At 46.4% G+C, this 25,367-nt stretch overlaps 1 protein-coding gene across 1 annotated transcript in view; it reads left to right on the forward strand.

Annotated features, from left to right (window-relative positions):
* VPS13C (vacuolar protein sorting 13 homolog C) overlaps positions 1–25,367 on the forward strand; it is a 2,873,871-nt gene that overhangs the window by 2,002,387 nt on the left and 846,117 nt on the right. The window contains exon 63 of the mRNA XM_085648297.1: positions 301–434. Within this exon, the coding sequence (XP_085504423.1) occupies positions 301–434 (134 nt within the window). The remainder of the gene's footprint in view (positions 1–300; positions 435–25,367) is intronic.

Genomic DNA, 25,367 nt, shown 5'->3' on the forward strand with positions numbered 1-25,367 from the left:
TAACACATTAGAAAAATACATTGCCAATTACAATGGCAATAACTCCAACTCAAACAAATGCGAGACTGGTTGCATTTCCAATACTTGTTCAATTTGCAGGTTCACTGATGACTACACCCCATCATCTTTACCTACAGACATTCTGACTAATGAGGTTCGGCACATTTGCACCTCACCTGTGCATACTCAGGACTGGTTTGATTTATGGTTTGATTTCACAAATTTAGAAAATACCCATTGTTGGGTTTATTTGCAGTATAAAATCGAATATTACATCACAACATATTTTCTTTTTTTCAGAATGGCGGCATTATGGTGGATGTTAATGTTGCAGAGCATTATGTGATGATAACATTTTCTGATTATTATGAAGGAGCTGCACCGGCCCTCATTATTAACCACACCCCTGGAGCTGTTCTGCAGTACAATCAAAGGTATACCAGTTTGATGCATGTTGGTGTAACGAAAATATGCATCAGGTTTATTACACAGGACAAAGCACTCAGGAAATAGGAATCTTTAGCAAAGATATGCTGGGCCATATTTATGTTAAGTGGTGCAGTCCCTAAGCCACCTAGAAGAATACGAATGACTAACTAGTAAGCAAAGCACTTTTTCAGAGCAAACATTAATGCAGTACATTTATCTCGCCTCTCTAGCCTCGGGAAAAATAAGCTATGATCTGAAAAAATATGTATATCAATGTTTAACTGACCTGTATGGATCTAGAATACTTATCGGAAATGCTAGTTTGTCTGCTTATAATGTGCCAGCACATGTAAAGACAGGAACGTACAAATGCGTTCACTTACACTTGACGGATTCTAACATGATTCATTAAATGTAATCGAGTGGAGAATTACTTTCAATCCCTTACCAATAGCGTTGCTGAGTTTAAGCTCCCAATCACTAAGGTTGACAAACCCAATAACTCTTTAGTACCGGGCCGTCCGAGGTCAGCAACATTTACCTGCTTTCCCTTCCTACAGGTTCCTTCTGTCTGTGGCCCTATGGGGTGGGAATCGGTCCCCCAGCAATCAACCTTTCAGAGGAGGGGTCAGGTGCTGATTCTATTAATGAGCAGAGGGACTCCTGCAGCGTGGGTGTCCTGTACCGGGCTGTCCGAGACACACAACATTGACCTGTTTGCCCGCCTGGAGGTTCCTTCTGCCTGCAGCACTTCTCGGGTGGGACTCAGTCCCACAGCAATCACCCTGATAGAGGAGGAGATGCTAGGCGCTGATGCTATCCTTGATCATCTATCTTCGTATAATGGAGAAGCAGAAGTGCCCAGACAGACCTCAGTCACCCACACCCTCCCCAAAACCCACATAGATCAATAAAATGTTACAGAGGGGTATAGGGGTGGTGTGGGAAACTGGCTCTGTCCATACTATACCAAAGTAAGGTATAGCGTGCACAGAGTCCAGGGGATCCCCTGAGATATAGCAGGGTTCTGTGTTTGAAGTCTTTGTTAAGCAAATCCGTTGCTCACGGGAGACAGAGTCTGTGAGATGAGTGCAGGGCAGGGGGCTACTGGGTATGCTGGGGTTTCCACTGTAGGCAGGTCTGAGTTGGGACAGGCCTGTAGGGCTGGGGCCCACATGGTTGGTGTCCTCTTCTTCCTGGGTCAGCATGACTCTTCGATTCTTTTTCTTTCTTCCTCGAATCGGAGGAGGCAAGGTTAAGGGTTGCCCCTAAACAATAAATTGTGATGGATACATCTGTCTGTGGATTCTCACCTCTTGAATTACCCTCATCTGCAGCATTGCATGGAATCTTTTCTCATCAGCTCTCAGCCGTCGATGAGGACATCACAATGTAACGGCTCTGCATGTGACTCCTCTTGAAGTCATCAGAGCCAAAAGAAGACTTCCTCTGCTTGCTGACGTCAGTTCCCTTTTTTTCCGCGCAGTCTATGCATAACGTTTTTTCCCAGGGCTCTCCATTTATGGGAGTTTCTTTGTTGCAATTTGTAGTGTCTTTGTAGCATCGACTATGGCTACTCAGAGAAAATCTGGTTTCAAGCCATGAAGGGAATGTGGGGGCCAGATGTCTATCACTGACCCCTGTGAAGACTGTTTATGGTGTCACTCGTCAGACCACGACGTCAAGGAGTGTTCGTCATGCAGGTGCATGAACCCCAAGCCCCTGAAGGAGAGGGAGGCCAAATTGTTCATGGCCAAGGCCAAGAAGCAAAAAAGGTGTCGAAGAAGGTTGAGGTCCCATTCCAAGTCGCCGACTCCGCTTACTTCGAGGTCGTCGAAGAAGCACAAGAAAAAGTGATGCCATGGGTCTCGGCATCCTACGTCAAAGGATGGAATGCCGAAGTCTGTGTTCCCAGTTTGCAGGCATCATCGAAAGGATGAAATCTCTCCATCTCCTTCTCCTGAGGTGACTCCGGCCCAGTCTCCGGCTCCGAGAACGGTAACTCCACCGGCTCCAAGAGAAGCAACATTGCATAAGCCGACCACTCCACCTCTGGCTCCAGGCTCTCTGGTGCCGCAGCTGGAACCGAATGTGCAACCTCCTCAAGTGGCTTCAGAGCCTGCAGTGCCGGATACAGTGTATCCTGCCTTCCCGACTCCAAGTACAGATCTGTCACATTTTTTTAATTGCCAGAGCGGCAAACCCTACTGGTGCACCTGTTGGCCCCGTGGGTATGCTGGCATTTTCCCTGGGAGGTTTGCCGCCTCATTTCCCTCAGGCACCTCTTATGCCTTTTTTACCGATAGCTCCAGGGAGTTGGTCTCTTCCAACACTGGGATTTTCGATGCCGATACAATCTCTGGAGGGACGAGTGCTATTGGATGAATCTTCCCCGGCTTCATCTGGTTCTGAACCAGCACCTACTTGACCTCGACCGGTGTTGACTACTATTCCGGTAGACCTCCCTCCTATGCCGATCTCGAAGTCACCAGCACTGTGTCTGGTGCCATTGATGCCTGTTCCGAGGATGAGGTCTCAGAGAGAGGCATATAGGTTATTAGAAGAGGAAGAGTACCAGGAAGAGCATGAAGAGGTTGAGAAAGGGTAGATTGTGGATCCTGATCAGGATTTTGAAGGATTGCAGGAGGCTAGTGACCTGAATGCCTCTTCTGAATGGGAGCTGTCCTCTCCAAAAGGTCTCCCAACCCAGGAGGAAACTTCTTATCACGCCGTGATCAGGAAAGCAGCAGATCTGCTGGAATTGCCTCTCCCGACAGCAGAATTAAAATCTAACATCTTGACAGAGGTGCTCAATTCTCCTTCCTCTATCTCTGATCTTTTACTTAGCCCATACTTGATGTCTTGCAGAAAAAAGTCTCCTACAGGCCTGTGCAGGTCAGTGACAGGAGGTATAAGGTGGCTCCAGGGGATCCTGCTTCCCTGTCCACTCATCCATCTCCGGAAAGTTTGTTAGTCCAGGCTTTGTGCTCCTCGAAGCAGTCTGCAGAGTCAATCCCATCTACACCAACAAATAGAGAGTCCAAACCCAAACGCATGAAGCAATCAGTGATGAAGGTGTTCTCTTCAGTCAGTATGGCTCTCAAGTCAACTAATGCTACTTGCCTTTTGGGTCGCTATATCCATGTACATATTGACTCAGCCAGGGAAGTGCTGACAAAACTACCGGAGGACGTTCAGGGGCATTTTTTGAAGGTTCTTTCGGATGCCCAAGCTGCGGCCCACCAGGTCATATAACCTGGTCTGGACACTGATTAATCGGTTGCCAGGGGGATGGGTTTCTTTGTGGCAACCAGAAGAAATTCCTGGTTACGGGGTTCTGGGTTCTCCCCTGATGTCCAAGCTACCCTGTTAGACATGCCTTCCGACAGATCTCGTCTATTTGGGGCCAAAGCGGACTCTGCGCTGCAGTTCTTTAAAGACAGTAGAGCCACGGCAAGATCTTTGGGCCTACAGTCTCAGTCCAGGGGCTTTAGTTATTGCAAGTTTCGTAGTTTTGGCTGGATACTACCCTTTCATAGCAGGCAGCCGCCACAGTAGGTAAATCCCCTGTACAGATCTTACAGGGGAAAGGGCAGAGGTCGTCTGCTGGGTTGCAGAATGGCAGCAAGTCTCCTCCTCTGTCCCTCCAGCTGGTACGGCAGGGAAGCAGCTCTAGTTCCTCCATCCTAGAGCATGCCTGTCCTGTGGGAGGATCGGTGTTACATTTTCTACAACATTGGAGTTCTGTTACGACAGACCTCTGGGAGTCGCCCATTGTAGAGAATGGGTATGCGCTACCCTTCCGGGAGTTTCCCCCTTCTTATCCCCCCAGTCAGCGTTTGTGCTCAGATGAGCACCTTCTGCGTCTCCAGCAGGAGGTTCTGTCTTTACTGCATAAAGGTGCTATTGAGGTGGTTCCGGAGGAGGAAAGGGATCAGGGATGCTACTCCCATTACTTCCTGATCCCCAAAAAGGATTGTCGCTTGAGGCCGTCCTAGACCTCAGGATCTTACATTTTTACCTTAAACATGATAAATCCAAGTTGTTGACCTTGGCTCAGTTTCTTCTGCAAAACGAAGACTGGATGGTGTTGATCAATTTGCAGGATGCGTATTTTGACATCCCCATCCTGAAGTTGCATCTGAAGTATCTTTATTTTAAGGTGGGGTCTGAATACTACTAGTTTGCGGTCCTTCCGGTCTTACTTCCGCATTTCGGGTCTTCACAAAGGTGATGGCGACAGTAGCAACACATCTCAGGAGATTGGGGGTCCCTGTTTTCCCCTATCTGGATGACTGGCTGCTCAAAGCGAAGTTGCCAGAGATTGTGTTGCATTATGTGCAAGTAACAACACAACTGTTTTTCAACTTGGGGTTTTTGATAAATGTTCCCAGATTTCACCTGGTGCCCTCTCAGTGCAACTTGTTCATAGGGACAATACTGGACACTACTGTGTGTCGTGCCTTCCCACCTTTACAGAGGATTCAAGACATCCAGACTATGATTCCTCTTTTTCAGAATGGAGCGACTGTTCCAGTCCTGAAGATCTTGCACCTGCTCGGTCTGTTCGCTTCCTGCATACTGTTGGTCAACCATGCACACTGGCATATGAGGGCCCTCCAGTGGTGCCTCCAAGGCAGTGGCTTCAACACAACGAAGATCTTGAAGAGGTGGCCAGTATCTCCAGAGACACTGCAGTGGAGCTTTTTTGGTGGAGTGTTGCAGGCAACCTGTCTCAAGGGAAGCCGTTGCAACCTCCTTCTCTCGTGGCCACAGTGATAATGGATGCCTCCACTCCAGGGTGGGGAGCTCACCAGGGTGATCTGGAGCTCTTTGGTCTCCAGAGGAAAGATTGTTTTGCATCAATCTTCTGGAATTGCGGGCGATACGTTTGGCTCTCAAAGCCTTTCTTCCCTCCCTTCACGGTCAGTTGATTCAGTTCCTCACGGACAACACTACTGCAATGTGGTACATTAACAAACAGGGAGGAGTAGGGGCGTATCTCCTTTGCAGAGAAGCACTGCGGCTCTGGTCTTGGACTAAGGACCATCAGATTTGCATAATTGCAAATCACCTAGACGGGGAACTAAATGTGCATGCAGACAGTCTCAGTCGGCAGCATTTGCCCGATCACAAGTGGCGTCTCCATCCAGAAATATTCCTTCACATATTCAGGATGTGGGGGATTCCTCAGTTGGACCTTTTAGTCGCTCACGAGAACGCTCACTGCCCGTCGTTCTGCAGTCTCCAGTATCCGATGCCGGGAGTGGTGTCTGACACGTTTCAAATAGATTGGGGCTCACAGCTTATGTACGTGTTCCTGCCCATACCCTTGATTCCTTGAGTTCTGAGGAAGGTTCGCTAAGACCGAGCCCAAGTCATATTGATCACTCCGGATTGGCTGCGAAGGGTGTGGTACACAGACCTCCTTTACCTCTCATCGTTCCCTCCACTTCATCTCCCTCTCAGGGTAGACCACCTCTCGCAGTCTCAGTCACAGGTTCTTCACCCCCACAGCCTGCGTTCTTTCTTTCTCCCACTGGATGTGGTGGATGTTATTTTATCGTCCAGGAGACACTCCACCAAGTCTGTCTATCTGATAGGCGGGCCAAGTTTGTTAAATGGTGTGGAGGGATATTGATTGATCCTTTGCAGGCCCATTTGTCTGATGTTCTGAGTCTCTCTCTTTCCCTAGCACAACAGGGCTGTGCAGTAGCTACTGTTAAGAGCTACTTGTCTGTCTTGTCGGCTTTTCTCTGTTTGCCAGATCAACCCTCGCTGTTTAAATCTCCAATACTTATGAGATTCATTAATGGTCTCACAAATATGTTTCCTTCCACTCCCTTTATCATTCCTCAGTGAGATTTGAAATTGGTTCTCACTTTCTTGATGGGTTCTCCCTTTGAGCCTTTACATAGCTGTCCCTTAATGTTCCTAGCGTTTAACACAATATTTCTGGTTGGGATCACTTCCGCCTGGAGGGTGAGTGAGTTGTAAGCCTCAAGCCTAGATTTACATAATTCCATGTGGATAAGATGGTTCTTAGGACCAGAGCAGCTTTCCTGCCTAAGGTGGTCACTCCTTTCCACCTAGGGCAATCCCCACTTTCTTCCCTCCCACTCCTCCTTCTAAGGAGGAGGAGAAACTTAATCACCTGGACCTTAAGAGGGTGGTCAGCTTCTACCTGGACAGGACCAATGACTTCAGGTTGGAAGATCAACTCTTCATCAGATATGTGGGCAAGATGAAGGGTAAGGCTGTCAACAAGAGAACACTGTCCAGGTGGATCATCCTCTGTATCAAGATCTGCTATCCCTTGGCCAAGAAGGAGCCACCTGAATGTATTTGAGCGCATTCTACCAGACTTAAGTCTTCCTCTTTGGCTTTAGCTAGACGTGTCCCTGTGGTAGACATCTGCAAGGCAGCAACTTTGGCATCCCTCTACACTTTTGCGAAGCACTATTGCTTAGATTCAAAAGTGAGGAGTGACGGTCATTTTACGCGATCTGTGCTGCAGGATTGTTTGGTATAGGTAGGCAGGCACACTCCTATAGGTGCAGGACTGCTTGGGGATTCAATTCAAAAGGTGAGGAATCCACAGGCAGATGTATCCATTAGAAGAACAAGTTACTTACCTTTGGTAACGCTTTTTCTGGTGGATGCAGTATCTGCCTGTGGATTCCTCACTGACCCACCTGCCTCCCCATTGCCTACCTGCTTATACCGGGAAAAATAATTGATGTGTATTTTATGTATCTTATTGTTGAAATAATGTGATACTTGACACTAGGAAATGTCTATTTATTTTTATTTATTTAGAAAGTTTAATATAACGCGAACATGAGCACCGAGAGTATCAGAGCGCTTTACAGTATATGCCTCAAGAGGGTACACGTAAAACAAAACAGAGTAAACAAGGCAAAAAATTCACAGTCATAAAATGTCAAAACAGAATACACAAAGCAAAAAGTTCACAGTCATAAAATGCCTGAAACATTCTCGTTAGCCAGGCAACCAGGCCACAAATCTGTGGTTGTGGCCCCAGCATCAGATGGCGAGGCCAGACTGAGTCAAACATTTCTTCATTAGGAGCCCTTTGGCTTCAAAGGGAAGGGAGTTCCAGATCCTAGGAGCCATACCTGAGAAGGCACGATTGTAGGTCTTTATTTTCTTGAATTTTTGTGGTTTGAGCAATCGGGTGGTGGCGCTTCAGGAGGCTCTCTAACCACATGAGAGCTCCAATTTCTGAGCGAGGTACAGCGGAGTCTTGTAGTGGATGGATTTGTGTGCCATGCATGCAATTTTTAGCTGTATCCGAGTTTCATACCGAAGCCAATTAAGGGCCAGCAAGTCAGAAGAAATATGGTGGACTTTTTTTGTGCCAGTTATGAGCCTATCCGCAGAATTGAGGGCAAACCTAAGAGGAGCCGTCTTCACTCTGGGAGAGCCACATAGCGTTGCACTACCATAGTCCAGCTTTGAAATCACTAAAGCTTGTACTGCATACTTTAGGTCAGGAGCAGGGAGATAAGAGTTTGAGTTTTCTAAGGATGCTGAGTTGGAAATTCGCTCCTTTGGTGAGGGAACTGTTGTGCTTCTGCATGTTCAGGTTTTTGTATAATATGATACCTAGAGAGGATGCCGAATCCACGAGATGAGATCTACAGTTGAGGGCAGTAAGCTGATTCAGCCATTGGTCCATGTCTGGAGATTGTTTGTGGGGGGAGATTAGGATGAACTCAGTTTATAGAGCATTAACCTTCAGGTCGTTACGTGTCAGCCAGCTTTGTGTTTACAGCAGGACTAAGTTGAGGGATTGAATGCCCTCAGGGGAGGCAATCTTCAGGTATAGTTGGGTATCATCCGTGTACATGTGATAGTGAATGCTGGAGGATTTCAACATTTCAGTCAGAGGCTCCATGAACAAGTTAAAGAGCGTGGGAGAAAGTGCTGAACCTTGAAGTACCCCCAGAGTAACCGGTGCAGGATGAGACTGAGATTGGTTCACCTTGAAGCTTTGGGATCTGTTGTGAAGGAAAGAGGAGAAACAGTTAAGTACAGGCCCTGACAACCCCATCCTGTGTTTCAGGAGGTCAGTTAGGTTATCGTGTTTGACAGTATCGAATGCTGACGAGGTCGAGAAGGATCTGAAGGCACGCCTCATTATGGTCTAATATTCTTAGCGCATTATCTACAATGTGCATTAACGCAGAGTCTGTACTATGGCCCGTGCGGAAACCAGGTTGGCATTGGTCTAGGATTTGGAAATGATCAATGTGGTTACAGAGTTGCGCGAGCACACATTACTCCAGGAGCTTTGCCAAGGTGGGGATTTTGGAGATTGGGCAAAAGTTATGACGATCCATGGGATCAGCAGATTGTTTCTTTAGAATCGGGGTAACTTGACCCGATTTTAGACAGTCCGTAATAGCGCCTTGCCTAAGTGAAGCATTGACGATCATAGTCCAGAGTGCTAGTGAGGAGGATCTAACTTCTGGGAAAATGTTCGATGGTAAAGGGTCATTGTAGAGGGTTTCAAAGTCGACAGTATTTTGCGTATAATGAGTTCATCCATGGGTTGGAACAGGCTCCAAGAAGCATTGTTTTTGGGAAGGTAGGACTACGCAGGGAATGTATCCACACCAGGGGGACAGAGGGTGTCCTGTGGACTGATCGACAGGAGCTCAATGGCAGAGCGTAATTCAGTTTCAATCTTAGTGGACTTATCCAAGAAGAAATCAGCGAAATCTTCACAGTTCAGAAGAGATCCTTGACCCAGTGGTGAGAGATTGGGATGACTATTAGCTTGAGACTTCATGAGTTGGAAAAGTTTTTTTGGACATTGTTTTGTTTGGTCTAGTTAAGTTCTGAAAAAGGTGTCCTTCGAGCATCTGATGTGCTTATTGTAAATGCTCCTCAGGGATCTCAGAGGGTGGAGATGTTCCAGGGAGAGATGGGCTCGCCACAGCCTTTCTGCTAGTCTTAAATTTCTTCTTTCGGAATTAAGACTATCATTGAACCATGGTTTGGAGATTTTGGCGGACATTCTTTTAAGCTGTAACTGTGCAATCGAGTCTAGTATATTAAGCATTGAATGGTTATAATGGCCCGTAAGGTCATGAACATCGGACATGTTATCAGGAGGGGGCAGGATGTTATCACAGAGGGCTGTCAGATCTTGTGAGTTGATGCTCCATAGACATCTTTTAATCTGTTTTGAGTTCTTAATCTGGGCTCCACTTGCTCTTACTGAAACCAGGATGAGGAAGGTGATACAGAAGTGGTTGGTCTAATCACAGGGGACGGTAGACTCCAAGAGGATGGAGTTGGGTTTACAAATGACAAGATCGAAGGTAGCTCCTTTGAAATGAGTGGGACTGTTACAAATTTGTATTAGGTTGAGGTCAAGGAGGAAGGATTTAAGGCTATTGACCACCCCATCATTTCCATCGTTCCAGTGGAGATGGAAAGCTCCCAGGAAGATCTAAGTGCCTTGGAAATCAGCATTCGTCGAGATGATTTCCATTATCTAGTCTTTGAAGGGAAGGTTGTCCCGAGGGAGGTGGTAAAAAGTGTGCAATTTGCATGAGTGATTGTTGCAACCAGTCACTTCAATGCAAAAGTATTCACAAGACGGCAGGAGGTCGGCATGCAGTACCTTCACTGTTAGATTGCTCGGATGTAAACATGCAATGCCTCTGCCTTGACCAGTAGTTCTGTCTAACCTAATCATATCATAATTGGGAGGCAATAAAAGATCAAGGATGGGAGCAGCAGAGTCATTTAGTCAGGTTTCCATCAACATAACAAGGTCAAGATCCTGTTCAAGGATGAGGTCGGAAATGTCCGCTGCATGATTTAGAATTTCCAGATTTGGTTGTGTTTTGTATACTATGGGCCCGATTCTGATGTTGGTCGCAAAATAAACCTCCTGACTCCTTGTCGGAATCTGTCAGAGGTTCCGACAAACCGAATATGATGTTTCCGAACACTGTGGGGAAAGTCTCCCATTGACGTCAATGGGAGCCTGTGTTACGACCGACAACACAGGCTCCCATTGAATAAAGGAATGGTTTCGGAAAACCTTGCACCCCGTGGCAGGCACCCCATGGTGCTTGTCACACTGTGCATGGTTCTACAGGGGGGTCTCTTGGGTACCCCCACAGCCCCTAACCAGAGGCCTAAAGATGAAGGGGGGCCTGTTACTGGCCCACAAAGTCAGTTTCTGACAGTCTTTTCATGTTGTACAGACTAACTCGGAAAGGCTTTCCGAATCCGACATCGTAATGTGTCGGTCAGAAACACGGTCCATAGGCCTGTGCGATTCGGTTCCTACCCACTCGGAGATTCCGAATGCCTGTCGGAACCATTTCGGAATGAACGAACGGTTACCTTTCTATCATAATCTGTCGGTCGGAAATGTTTCCGACCGACCAATTACGATCGGTTCCGACATGGTTTAGGAAAATCCGAATGCTGTTTGGAGCTGGTCTGACCTACTTGTGAAAATGTTGTCGGTTCACCCGTTCACCTCGAAGGCACGGAAAAGATGGATGAAACTGACGTCAGCACACCGACGAGGTCTTCTTATGGCTCCGATAACGTCATGTGGAGTTGAGTATGGAACCAATCCATTGGGACGTCCACGTCGACTTGAAAGAGCTGAGAAGAAAAGTTTCAGTGGAAGGCTGAGCATGGGGATAATTCAAAAGTTGAGGAATCCACAGGCAGATACTGTTTCCACCAGAAATTGCGTTACTGAAGATAAGTAACTTGTTCTTTCGGGTGAAGAATAGTTCGGTCAGCTGAGATGGTGCGCAAATATGCACCTCGTGTTTAGGGACAAACATCTGCAAGAAGAGAAGTCAAGGCAGATGGGCCACTCTCGAAGTGGGTGTCTGTGAGCTGATGTTCCTCGATGGCTGCTTGGTCGTGGTGCAGTGAGAATCTGAACTGGACCTTAACGGTTGGTGTTTGGTGCAGGGCATCTGGAACCTTGGGGGTTGGTACCGCACGGCTCCGGTTGGTCCAGGTGTCTTCACACTTGGTGGGAAGACAAATCCGACCTTCCAGAGCAAGAGTACCTTCTCCTGGTTGTCTGTGGCATCAGTTGGGCCAGAGACCTGCAAGGTGGTGGACTGGACTCTGTTGGTCAGTTCCTGTCGACTAGAGGGGAATAGCTCCTCTACTCCGAGGGAGACTTTGGTGTTTTTTTAAGTGCTGGCAGACTGCCTAAGGCCCAAGACTGATCTGGGTGAGTCTAGTGGACTTGAGTCCTCTCTAGTTCCACATTGACTCTCTCTACCTGGTATTGCAACTGATGTGATTTCCCCCTTTGCAGCAGTTTTGAAGAGGGCAGCTGTAATTTTAGGTTGCCAGCTTCCTTCAGTGGAATTGTCCTCAGACACTTTGGTGGATGTTCTTCACCAAGATGAGACAGGGTGGAGTATTTACTCCATTTATAATGAGTCTATATATGACCTTTTGTTAGGGGCTTGGTCAAAACCAGTATTGGGAGTTCCTGTTGATCGGATTATAGCCATCGAACCACCCCTCGAGACCCAGTTTCTCTTGTACGACATCCCACCACAAAAGGACTGGTGGTACAGGCTGCTATAGCCTTGCCTGATCCTAGTGTCCTTTCCTTGGTTCCACCAAATAGAGAGTCCAGATGGCTAGAGAATAGTGGGAGGAAAATATTCTCTTCCGTCAGTTCGGCATTGAGGTTGTTAAATACTGCATGTTTTTTGGGCAGATTTTCTCATTCTCTATAGGGTTCTGTGCTGCATCGGCTGCCTTCTCTTTCAGAGGAAGCCAGGACTGAACTCCTACAGATAGTACAAGATGGACGGGATGTGGTGAAATTCACCATAAAATGTGGTATGGACTGCATCAATTCTGTGGGAAGAGCTATGGCTCAGTCAGTTGTGCTGCGCAGACATTCATGGCTGCATCAGTTGGGGTTTTCAGAGCCTGTACAGGATAGCCTGAAAGATATATCGTTTTATGGTGTACATTTATTTGGTGAATATGCTGATTCAACTTTACGGTGATTCAGAACTGGTCAGTGTGTCAAAGACACCTAGACAGGTGGATTCTTTCTTTCTGACTTGTGCAGAAAGAAGTGTTTATACATGACTTGGTTGCAATACGTATTTTATCTGATGACAACCAGTGTGGTGTTTCTGCTTAATGCAGAGGTGTATGGTTGTTGAGATAACCTAGAGGTTCTTTACACGTTTTCTCATGCCCTTAGTTCTCGTCATTTAGGATTATACAAAAATTATGGGCTGCAGAATTCTTTTCAGTGAAGATATATTCTTAAAATATCGGTGAAGAAGTTGTGACTTTCTCCTTCAGCTCTGTCCATGACAGTTTTTCAGCTGTTCATTTGTGTTAGTTTAATTGAAACCTGATTCACAGGTCTTGCTGTTTGCTTTACTCTGGAAAAAAAGCTCAAGCTCAAAAATTGATACCTTCATGGTATGTACCATACTCTATGTGGAGTATCTTTTGTACGCTGTAGTGAGCATTTCTAAATATAAATGTGCTGAGCTGGGATTGCTCAGCTTGTTAACTATTAGAACTTCAATTGGAGGTGCAGAGTTCTACACTCTGTCACAGGTTATTTCTCTGACTTACGATATCATACATTTGTGAAGTTGGTAACCCTTATTAGAAACTCATGATGTATGTATGTATGTTCTGCCTTTTGATAAGAGTGTTTAAGTTCAATGATCCTCTTATTTCTCTTGGTTAATGTAGGAGGCTGGCTTAGTATAGGGTGCACACTCTGAGGAGTGATGCTCTTGCACTAATCCAGGCAACCCTTATGGTGATTTTAGTGGTTTTTGATACCCTTAGAAAGCTCTCAAAGTGGTCGCTCTGGAGAGCAGCCCACAGGCTTATCTTGAAGTAGTGTAAAGCAGCTTGTTTTACCACATTTAATCAACACTGTATATTAGATTAAAAATATCCACACAGAGTTTATAAAATATTTGAATATTTATTATGAAACACAATCACTAACATATTGGTGTATCTCCTGCCCGGAGATATCAACAATACACACAAGAATACTTCAAAATAATCAGGTAAGTAGCACAAATATACACTGGTCTCCAGGGGAGACTGAACCATATACTAAGGAAGTAGAATATGAACTGCAAAGGAAAACGGGAGTTGGACCAGAAGACTCTGAGGAGCTGGGGACACAAGAAACCACCCATGGTAAATACCCAGGAACCCCACTGAGGTTGTGTGGCAACACAACCGTGTGCCCAATGAAAGTCAATTGAGAAGTCACGGTTGCAGTTTTAGAGAAGATGGACCCTTCCCAGAGGACCCCAAGGAAACTCTATGAAAGACGAAAGGTTGGAGAGCCACCCCACCTGTGGATGCCCCAGGAACCGGTTTACCTGTGCCAGGGAAGTCGCGCGAATAGGGGTGAAGTGATGCCGGAACCTGCCATAGACGACAATGGAAGACTTTGAAGAAGACACCTTTGGAGAAGTCTGTGAAAGAGTCTAGTGGAATCCAAGGGTGGATTCTTGAATAAGAGAACCTGCAATCAGAGGGGACAGAGTCTATGCCACATGGAGGTGACCAGGAGGTACAGAGGCACAATCGATGTTGAGAGGTTCAGAAGTAAAGACACTGACCTTGTCGCTGCAGCTGTGAGGACCAGGCAATGCTGACGACGACCAGGAGCCATGCACAAGTTGTCCAATATCGGATATCTGTGTCTAGGTGGTCTGTGTCCGGCAGGAGCACCAAGAAGCCTTGGTAGCTGCAAATGCTGTGGAAAGGAAAAAGATGCAAATGTTTGGACCAGCAAGGAACTCACCAAGTGCAGGAGATGCAGAACAGGCCCGGAGCAAGCAGGGGATCCCACTAAAGCAAAGTAAGACTCTCGATATGTCCCACAGGCAGAAGGCACAGGAGTCGCATGAGGACCTCAAGCAGCTCACCAAAGATGGAGGCCACGGTGCAAGGGACGTAGTGAGGATGCTAGTCTTCAAGGGATGAGGTGCTGGAGGCTGGATTTTCTTGTAGCCAAGAGATCTCTGGAGTGCAGAGCTAACAAGCCTTGGTAATGGCATGTCGATGCGGTGCATAGGGGTTTGGTGCCATCGACTCCAATGAGGGATACTGTCCTCAAAAGTGCAGAGAACAGAGGACAGGACTCTAGGGAGCTCCATTACAGCTAGGACACTCTGATCCTCATCTGCAAATCTTCTCAAGCACCCCTGCTTTAGGTGCAAAAGTAAAGGAGGAAAATCTGTTGCAACATTGGGATCCAGAGCATGGAACCTTATGCTTATCCACTAAAGGTCGATGAAAACAGAAATCCAGTTCAGAAAGGCCTTGAAGACCTGGATCTTTGGATCCTCAGATGAACTTTGCTCATCACTTATATAGTGGTGGTTCTTATTTACCCTGACTATCTTTCGCATAGCGCCAGGATGCTCCTTTTGGAGTGACAGTTGCACTCTATAAATGCCCATTCAAATTCAGAACCATCACCTGTGTTGCTGGGCCTCAGGAAGTCTGTGGGACGACAGGAAGAGCAGGCCAGTCAGCTTTGTTGCAGTGTCTGCAGATGCAGGGGAGTGACTTCTTCAGTCCAAGGGAGATTACTTCAGTTGTCCTTGATGCCCACGTTCCTTCTTTAGAACCTAGATGAAGCATAGACACAGACGACACAGAAGACTTGCAGAACAGCGAGACCAGGAGCAGCAGGAGTCTTTCTTGATGCAGTCTCGGTTCTAGTCGAAGTCAAACGTAGACCAAGTGTCCAGACAGTCAAAGAGTGTCTTGATTTCAGAGGGGAGTCTTTTTCCAAGACGAATCTGAGGACCCACCCACAGGATAGCCCTTAAATGCCCTAGAAAAAGGGTTGGAACGACTCTGGGGTCCCTGCCAGAGGAGGGGCTGGACAGAGGGGAGGATACTCCCCTGTCCTTTGCCCAGTTTCACACCAGAGCGAGAACAGAGTTCCTGAACTGGCTCAAACTGTAGTATGCAAGGAGGGCACTAAATGTGCCCTTCAAAGCAGTCTGGTGGCACTGGAAAGTACCCCTCACTGCAGCTCAATACACTGAGTCCTGCCTGGGAGGGGGTCACACCTCCCTGTGACAGGAAACCTATTGTTCTAACTTCTGCTGCTCAAGCTCAGTAGCAGGAGGACAGTATTGTGTCTTTGGTCGGCAGCAGCACTAGCTTGCTAGCACATCCAGAAAGGCTGGTACTGGGAGAACAGGGGGATCCCCAAGAGAGACTCCCAGTACATTGCATCATACTTCCAGCACCTGAGTCGGTGCAACCCTTCTATAGTTAGACATCTCATAATGACTGATTTACACTATATACCTTAAAATGGCTGACTGCTCACACTTGTAACCAAGCACCCTGCCCTCAGGACTGAAGGGCCTACCATAGGGGTGACTTATAAGTTTTAAGTTCAGTGACCTCAGATTAAAGAAGTGCAAGCACCAACTCACACAGGCTGTAGCGGCAGGCTTGTAGTCAGAGTGGACTCCCATGGGTGACACAATACATGTTGCAGCCCATAGGAGACGCCAAGTGTACCTCTGCCCTAGGTACATCAGTACCATATACTAGGGACTTATAAGGGTACACCAGTAGCCAATTGTGGATATACTGAAGTACATACCAGAGCCAATTGAGGGGAGAGAGCACAGTTGCTGGGGTCCTGATTAGCAGGATCCCAGCAGACTGCAGTCAAAATCACACTGACACCAGACAAAACGTGGGGGTACCCATGCTAGAAAGAGCTTAGCTTCCTACAGCTTATATGATGAAGTGTCTCTTATATGGTATTTGTGTGACCTTATTCTTCATTCATGGGTGCCCGTCAATAGACTGATGTGCCATTGATGAGGATAGTACCGCACTGAGGGTGTCTATCCCAAGATTATTTCTGGTATTTTCACAGAAAGTAGCTGGTAGATTACATTGTTTATGTGGTGTCTGCTTTTTCCCTGGTACTGGCCTTATGTTTAGGTGAAAGATGTTGTTTCTTATGATTAATAGTAACAGTTCTCTACTTCTGCTAGATTTCAAACATTGTTAACCAAGAGCTCATCACCTTGTGATCCTTAAGACACTACGTGTTGTGCTCTTCAGGTTCTTTCTTTTAGCCATGGCTGTTTGATTTGCTTTTCTACCTCTTTGTGTGGACATGTTGGTGTGTACATTTCCTTGACCATGATTGTTTGTTTTTTCTGGGAAGATGTCATGCTATTATAGGTCTCTAGGGAGATGTAGTCTCTCGTCAATTCTATTCCTTCTATTATGAAGGGTACTTAATATTCTTCGCTCTTTTGGGGTTGTTATATTGCTTAGCATTATTACTAAAGATGTTCTTCTTTTCTGACGGACATTGCCCTCTAATGGTGTACCTTTCCATCTCTATGAAGGTGTTCATATATGTTGTTCCATGAGGGGAATAGGCGTTTGCCTCATAGCTTTTACTTTTTGTAGATTACTTTTATTACTTTCTTACAGAATCATTGCTCTTCTATTGGGCAACTCTTTTCATCATTTACCTGACTGTCGTTGCTTGTAGTTGGGTTCACACTTTGCAAAGTGTGGTCCCTAGATGACATATTCATATTGATGTTTATTTTATAGATCGGTTGTTTTCTTTTACTATGGAATCCTTTAAAATTTCCAGTGTCAGTATGGGGGACTTTTTCTAGGCCATCTGTAGATGGGTCTCTATTCGTAGAGTAAGGTCACATACTAACCTTGGTTTTCGATATATTATCACCGTTTATATTTTTGCATACTTAACATCTTATTCAAATTTGTACTACTATTACTTAATGGTGGTGTCTCAGGCAACTTGCATTATTTTGACGGGTGGGATGGCTGTTGCTCTCCTAAGTGGTATGATCCCACCATAGTTCCATTTTGTTAAGCCAGCATTGTCTGCTAATTATTTGGTTTTATTTTTATATCTATATATATGAACTTTCTTTTGTTCATACATATGCCTTTATTTATTTTACTTCTATGTCAGTACATATATTAGGGATATCCTAGAGGTATTTGGATCATTTCTAGTTCATTTTCCTAAGGAAAGACTGCTTCTATGCCAATAGTGGCTATTGTTACCTTCGATTTCTTTTTAATAGAGTATCCGTTATGAAACCAGAGTATCTACCAGTAAAGTGCTAGCTGCCCTAGATGCTTCCCCCCACGATCTACTGTGAAATTGTATAGATTGTATGTATTTCAATCTTGTATATATTTTATAAGGTATTCGATTTTAATGTGTTTTGTTTTCGGTTTTATTTTTGACCCTTTATGTACTGTGTACCTGTACTTGTTTTGTATTGCTTTTATGACTTTTGTCGATTAAAGCTGTTTTGGATTGGATTGGAGTATCCGTTATGTTTTTTCCACAGGAGATGGACCTTTCCTTGTGTTTTTATCCGGGCAGTTATGGCTAGGACGTACCTTTATATAGCATAGAGGTATTGTTCAGTGGCATGGTCTACTGCTCTATGTTCCACAAGTATTGAACGCGCGGTTCAGGCCTGGATATAAGACCAAATGGGTTTCTGTTCATAGGGTCATTTGGCAAAATTGTCCTATTGTCATGGGTAATGTTCTCCCCGTGCCTTTACTGTTTTTAAGACTTTTGTTACTGAGTCCTGTCCACAGTTATTGTGGGGGTGAGAATGTATGGGTTTGGATCCCATTCAATGTGTGAATTGTTTTATTTTCATGTTGTTGGCTGGCTTCTGAAGCAGATTTGTCATACTAGCATGGACATTTATTCCCAAGGTTTTAATGTCCTACGATTGCTTACCTGGAGATCCTTCCACAGGAATCTATGTGGTAGAGTATGTTATTGCTTACCTACATTGCTATGAATGTCTGGTATTTTCCCTTGGTCTAGACCGGTTTTGTTCTAGTAGGAGATTAATGGTATCAGTTCCCATACCCTCCTCCTGGGATAGTATGACTTTGGAATCTGATTCTAAAGTGAGGAATCTGCGGCTAGATGTCTCTGTAAAATGAACAAGTTACTTACCTTCGGTAATGCATTATTTGGTGGAGACAGGATCTAGCGCAGACTCCTTAACGACCCTCACATCTCCCCGCTCAGCGAGTCTTCTTTAGTCTGTCACAGTTCATTGTGAAAGAATAAAGAAATCTGTGATGATCGTACATAAGGGTGTCTTTTATTTTAGCACACTGTTTTAATAGGCAGTTTCTATGTGTGGCTCCATATTTTGAGCGTGGAAAATAGTCACATAAGAAACTGATATTGGTGCGTCGGCAAGGGAGTTATATGGACTCCATCAACTTCACATCCAGTGGACGATGTCGATACGGAATTGTGCGGCGTCCTCTACTGAAGTGCGGATGTGCTATGGGAAAACATTTCTGGATCCAGTCTCGCGCCTGGTGAATATTCTAAATTAAGGAATCTGTGGCTGGATACTGTAACTACCAGATAATGTGTTACTGAAAGTAAGTAAATTGTTCGCCAGGCAGTGACTCTTCTTCCTCCTCCTTCTGTTGATCCATCAAATCAGAGTTCTTGGGTTCAGGGGTGCCACTTAAATAATCAATTTAGGGGCATTATGGGTAGTGACAGGTAGTAGCCAATGGGCTACTTAAATTTAGGGTGTTACACCCCTATATAACCACTTCCTGCGGGTAGTGGGCATAAACCTGACCCTAGAATGCTAATTCCGTCCTAAACAACATGAAAGAAAAGAACTGACGTCCACGAGCCTCAGTGGTGCCTATATAGATACTGCAATGTCATAACTGACGCAAATTACTCCAACGACATGACGCAGAGTTAAATGGAGCCTCCCAATGGCGCACGCAAGGGTTATTGCTTAGCTCGGAAATTCAAAGGTAAGGAATCTGCAGCTAGAAGTCTCTATTAGATGAATATGTTTTCTTTGCTGCTTACAGACTTTATATTCAGTTAAAATAACAGTTTGCTTTATCAGAAGGTTAGTGTTAGAAAAATCCCACTCCCACACCGGAAGGGTGGTAATGGGGTCTTCCCAGACATACACTGTGGTAGCTTGGCTCGAGTGGTCAGGGGTCAGGCACCGTGTTAAACATACGACATACCCACACAATAACCATGCGTGCATCCGTTCCAAAAACGACACTACACCTTAAAAATTATACTGAAAATATATCTCTTTATCTTCTTTTCTCTTAGTTGCTGATTAAATAAATAATAATACAATCACAGTACACAAGGCTTCCTCTTAAAAAGTGCAGGTCAAATAAATAGTAACACTTTACAGGTGCAATAAATAGGATCAGGTCAAATAAATACTGTGAGGCAATAAATACTGTGCAGGAATAAGTTAGCTCAGGACAATAAATACATCACAGGAATAACTTAGATAAATACAATAAATACAGTACCCTCAATAAATATCAGCCAACAATGACATTTGTAAAATCAGATCACATTTAAAATACTATGGGCTGATTTGGCCCAGTCACAGCTTATGGTTAGGTGGATGGCCTGAGGGGTATACTCCCTGGCTTGGACAAGGCTGAGGCCTAAACTGAGGTAGATCAAGGGGGAATCTAGAGATCTGGCTCTCCCACACTACACAACCCCTCTGTATTAGTCTCAGCTCACCCCTGGCACAATCAAGCTGGTTCCAGCACCTCTCTAGCCCCTAGGATAGTCTCTTAGGGCTTCACAGGGCCTTAGGCGCCCTCTATTCCACTTACTGCCCTTTTTATGTAGTCCCGACGCCGCTGGAGTCGTGTCGACGCCGTGAGGCGGTTCCGGTTCGATGTCGGCGGCCTCGGCGCTATGTCAGTTCTTGACGACGTCGATAGGCGGTTCCGGTTCGGTGTCGGCGGCCTCGGCTCGATGTCGACCTCCGGTTCGATGACGTCGGGCAGTCTTGGCTCGATGTCGACTTCCGACGGCTCCGGAGTGCGATCTCCACTCCCGACCTCCGGTGCTCCTTTCCTCAGGTTCCGGCGACTCCGGAGTGCGACCTCCACTCCCGACCTCCGGCACGATTCTCTTCAGGTTCCGGCGACTCCGGAGTGCGATCTCCACTCCCGACCTCCGGCACGCTTCACCTCGGTCTCCGGCGACTCCGGAGGGCGGACTTCACTCCCCTGTTGACGCCGCTCACTCGACCTCGGGTGACTTCCTCCACGACCTCTGGTACTCTCCACGACCTCCGTCGGCGCCCTCTCTCGACCTCTGGCGGCTCCGGGTACGACGTCTGCTTTCCAGTCAGCGCCGCTTCTCCACCTCGGGCTCCAGGTCTCTAGGCTTCTCGACGTCGGACTTCAGGTAGTTACCAGTAACCAGGTCAGGTACTTGCTGTTCTTTACTTTTAAGGCCTGTTCCTGCTGTCCAGGTCCTTAAGATGGTTTTTCTTGCTTTCTCCCACACAGGGCTCCAGGCTGGGCTCAGTCAGTAGGGACTAGTATCAAGGGTGGGTTTATGGACCCCACTCCAGGCACAAGTTTCCACCCCTGCTGCCTAACTCCTTCCTCCTTCAGGTTTCTGCTCCTCTCTCTTCACCAGTCAGGTGCCAACTGCCAGCTCCAACTGTCAACTCTGGCTTAGCTTCCCAACATTCCAAACCGCCTCCAACTGTCACAGGGTTCCAGAATGTTGCAGAAGGTTCTAGTAGGTTCCAGTGGGTTCTGATGATGTCACAGGTGGCCACCATTTTGTGCTCCAGGCCCTCAGACAGAAGTTCCAGGGGTAGATAAAATGGCTCCCTGAATCTGCATCAATACTAAAAAGTCTGGTGGTTCCCAAAAAGGAAAAAATACTAACAGGGTTTGAGGCAAAAGTGGGACAAAATAAATAATGATGAGGAGGGACCACCCAAAGGGCTGACAGGTCTAACAGTTAGGAAATGAGATCATTTTAAATATCATTTGAAATGTGCCTGCTGTGGGAAGGAATTCTTCTTGCATGGTGTATGACATGGAGAATTACTTGATTACCGTTGGAAGAAGAAAATAACAGACCACGTGTTTTTGTAACATCAAGATGCAGATTTATAAACATGCTCTTAGTTTAGGAGATGCAGAACTGATGAGTTTAGAACTGATTCAGAAGAGAACAGGTGCATAGGAGATGAGAACAGAACAGATCAGTGCTGGGGGAGAGAGATTCTTTTAGACAGAGAGCAGATCATACATGCAGAGAGAGGGGAGTCAGGGCTGCAGAGCAGAATAACAGGCTGTGTCCTTTGACATTTATTAAAATGCTAGCTTTATGCTTTGACTAATTGGCTTTGTCATGGCTTATTATGCTATGCTTTATTTTCTCTTTATGAGAAACTATGCAAGTATTAATTATTGATTTATTAGCTTCATGCTAATCTCACTCTTGCCTTTATTTTTGAGCTCTTCATTGGGTCTAACTGACATCATTTGTGGCTCCCTTTCTTACAATAGGGATTCTTTCCTTTATGGAACGTGCTGTATGTATATTATATTATGATCTGCACTAACATTATTTTTCTATTATCAAATCTGTAACCTGATTGATATTTGACTAATGAATAAAGAATCTGAGAATCTTAATCTTTAATTATAAAATAAAACCTTTGAAACTACTCACAAACTCTCAACATTGACGAAACATAAAGCAATGACAGTTGCTGATATGCATGGCCGGTGTATTCCATTTAAGCTAAGGTCCTCGCAGAAAACAGTGGCCAAGGTCTATTGGCCTGGAATGAAACAATCAGGATTTCTAAAGCGCAAAATCTGTAAGTTTGGGAGTTTAGTCCTAAATACCCATTTGAGCAAATCCTCATGGATTTCCCACACATCCTTGGCTCTGGTGGAATGAGCAAACAAGTCCTCAGCAGGTTGCTTCTTGACCAATGTGTAGCAGATTTTAATGCAGAGCATGATCCACTTGGAGATGGTCCACTATTGCACATCCTTTCCCTTCTTTGCTCCAACATACCCCACTTAGAGTTGATCGTCCACCCTGAACTCTCTTGTGGGGTCAATGGAGAACGACAATGCTCTTTTTGGATCCATCAGTTAAAATGGCTCCACTTCTTTAGAGGCATGTAGCGAGTGTACAAAGTAGGCAGGGTGAGGAAATGGCCTACATGAAAGGGAGCAATTACTTTTGGTCGAAAGGAAGCTCTAGCTTGTAAAACCAGATTGTCTGGGTAGATGTTATTGCCACCAAGAAGGCCGTCTTGATGGTAGGGATTCTGAAAGGACGGTTGGGCCAAGGGGTCAAAGAGAGCGCACATCAGGAATGTCAGAACAAGATTAAGGTCCCACTGAGGCATGATGAAGGGGGAAGGCGGAAACATATGTTGCAAACCTTTGAAGAACCTATGTACAATCAAAAGGGATTGGCTGGTCAGGCAACCGCAGAAAGACTGATATAGCAGAAAGGTAGCACTTTAAGGAGCCCAGGGCAGAGCCCTGCAGGGCAAGGTAAAGAATACATAGAACCCGAGAAAGAGGAGCAGAAAGGGGGTTATAGGAAACTGTTTTTGTGGCAGTACCCCCCTCCCACTTTTTGCCTGGTATCTGGTGCAACTATGACTGAGAGTATGCTGAGTTCCTGCTAACCTGGTCCACAGCACCAGTGTTCTTTCCCTAAACTGTACGATTGTTCTACAATTGGCAACCCTTTAGGATCCATACAAGCCCCTAGTAAATGCTACCCCTGATACCTAGGGCATTTTACCTAAATAGGGCCCCTAAGGGTTGCATCACAAAGTGTGCTTCCCTAAGGGTCCCCTCATCAAGCTCATGCAAACTGCCATTACAGCCTTTGTGTCAAGGTGCAGAGAAAAGAGTAGAGTCGACATGGCACACATACCTTTGTGCCTTGCTTGCCAGCACTACATGTGGTATAGGTAAATCACCCCTACGGCAGGCATTACAGCCTTAAGGCAGGGTACACGATATGCTTGTGAGGGCAAATCTGCAAGAGTGACTGTCCCGGTGTTGTCTAAGTTCACCTTTATTATATTACCAGTGTACAGGAAAGCCAAAACAAGTACATCGGCTTTACACTCATCATTTTGAGTTGCCCAGCTACATGATGGCTTCACTATACCCCAAGGTGTTTGGTACCAAGCACCTAGTCTTAATAAACCCACAATCATCCCAGTGCTGGATTTATTAATAAAAGCACACTGAGGGTACCTTAGAGGTGACTCCTGAAAACCTACTGTGTTGATTGGCTGGCCAACCACCATAGACAGGTTTCTGACCTCCTCAGAGGACGTGAACAAAGCCTGCTCTGGACAGAGGTGTTCACACCCCCTTGGAGCAGAATGGACATTCCAGGGTGGGAAGCTTAAAAAGGCCCTGCTGCCTTTGTTATGCGACCCGGGCCTATACAGATAGTGGAGGTGCCCACCCCCCTCTCTTGACCCCACTTTTTGGCGGCAAGACAGGTGGGAAAGTTAGTTAGATTAGGATGTGTGCCCACATTCAGCCAGCACCACCACTAGGACGGGCCAGCTGATGTGGACACAACTTTTCAGATTTCTCAACTTCAGTATTTTTCTAGCGTGTGCTAGGGATATCTTTCAGGAAGACCGGGTTTAAGCCGTGTGGCCTGTCCCTGCATGATGTCGGTCACCGAACCCCACCTCGTATGCCTACGGTGTCTTGAGTGCGACCGTGATCCGAAGTCGTGCTTGGACTGTTGTGCCATGGTTCCTCAGACCTTGTGGGAGTGGGCATTGAAGCTCCTTGCAGCCCGACAGCCAACACCGTCAAGCGAAAATCCACTGAGATCCCTGTCCCAATCGAGGAAGATGCGGTCGCGGTATTGCTCCCGGAGGCCAAAGTCCTCTCCTTCCCACTCGAGGCCTTTGGGACACTTGAGGAAGAGGCATAAGAAGAAAAAGTCAAAGCGGACTTCATCTTCACCTCGACTGTTGTCTGTCGACGAAGGAGGTAAGGAGCACCGGCGCTCTAGGCACGTTTCTGTGGAGCCGGAGTCAGGGTCGACTTTGCTCCTCCCCCCTTTTCCCGGAGGAGGAGCGACCCCCCCCCCCACTCAAATTAAAGAGTTTTACGAGGACATGCACCATGTATTTGAGCGGTCCAATCCCTCTGGTGAGCCTTTGGGCCCTGCGAGGTCGGAAGGGGCCCTGTCAGATTCAAAGCCACCAGCTCTGGCAACGGCGCCGGTGGGGCCTCAGAGATCTGATCCTGGTTGATGCCGGTCATGCCACCGTGACCTCCTCTGGCGTCAGGCCCAAAGTTTGTGCCACCAGTGCCAAGCCCATCCTCAACCCTGATGACACGGAACCGGAACGACGTTGCTCGACGCCGATTCCAACGTCAATTGAACCCATTGGTTCTGTTTTGTCACTTGAGCACTTTAAGGACGTTTTAGGCTCGGGAGAGGAATTGAGGAGGTCAATGGACCGTCTGGGTCACCAGGATGACTCTGCAGAGCAGTTGTACTGGTATGGGGAGCTTGGTGAAGCCAGTGGACTGGACACTTCCCCAGATACTGGCATGCTGTCTCCTTGGACTAGAGTTGCCCTCTGTGCAGGTCAGGAATAATCTGACTGAAGTGCTTCAACTTGGAGCCTCCGCTTTGAAAACCCTATTGCCCTTCAATGAGGCACTAACTGATGTCCGTCTAGGCACGTAGTCCAGCCTAGCACAGGGGCTCCTGTGAATAGGACAATTGCACACCGCCATCACCCCGCTCCAGGCAATTCCAAGTTCCTCAGCCAACACCACATCCCTGAAAGCATGATGATGCAGGCTTCTACATCCCAGGGCGCATTCCCTTCCGCCCCTCCGGATAGGGAATCCAAGATGTTGGATTCAATTGGGGAGAAGATATTTTCTTCCTCTAGCCTGGCATTGCGGTCAGTGAATACAGCATGCTTATTGGGCCGTTTCTCCCACTTCCTTTGGGA

This window comes from Triturus cristatus, chromosome 3_2, assembly GCF_964204655.1.
Source record: "Triturus cristatus chromosome 3_2, aTriCri1.1, whole genome shotgun sequence".
NCBI lineage: Eukaryota > Metazoa > Chordata > Amphibia > Caudata > Salamandridae > Triturus > Triturus cristatus.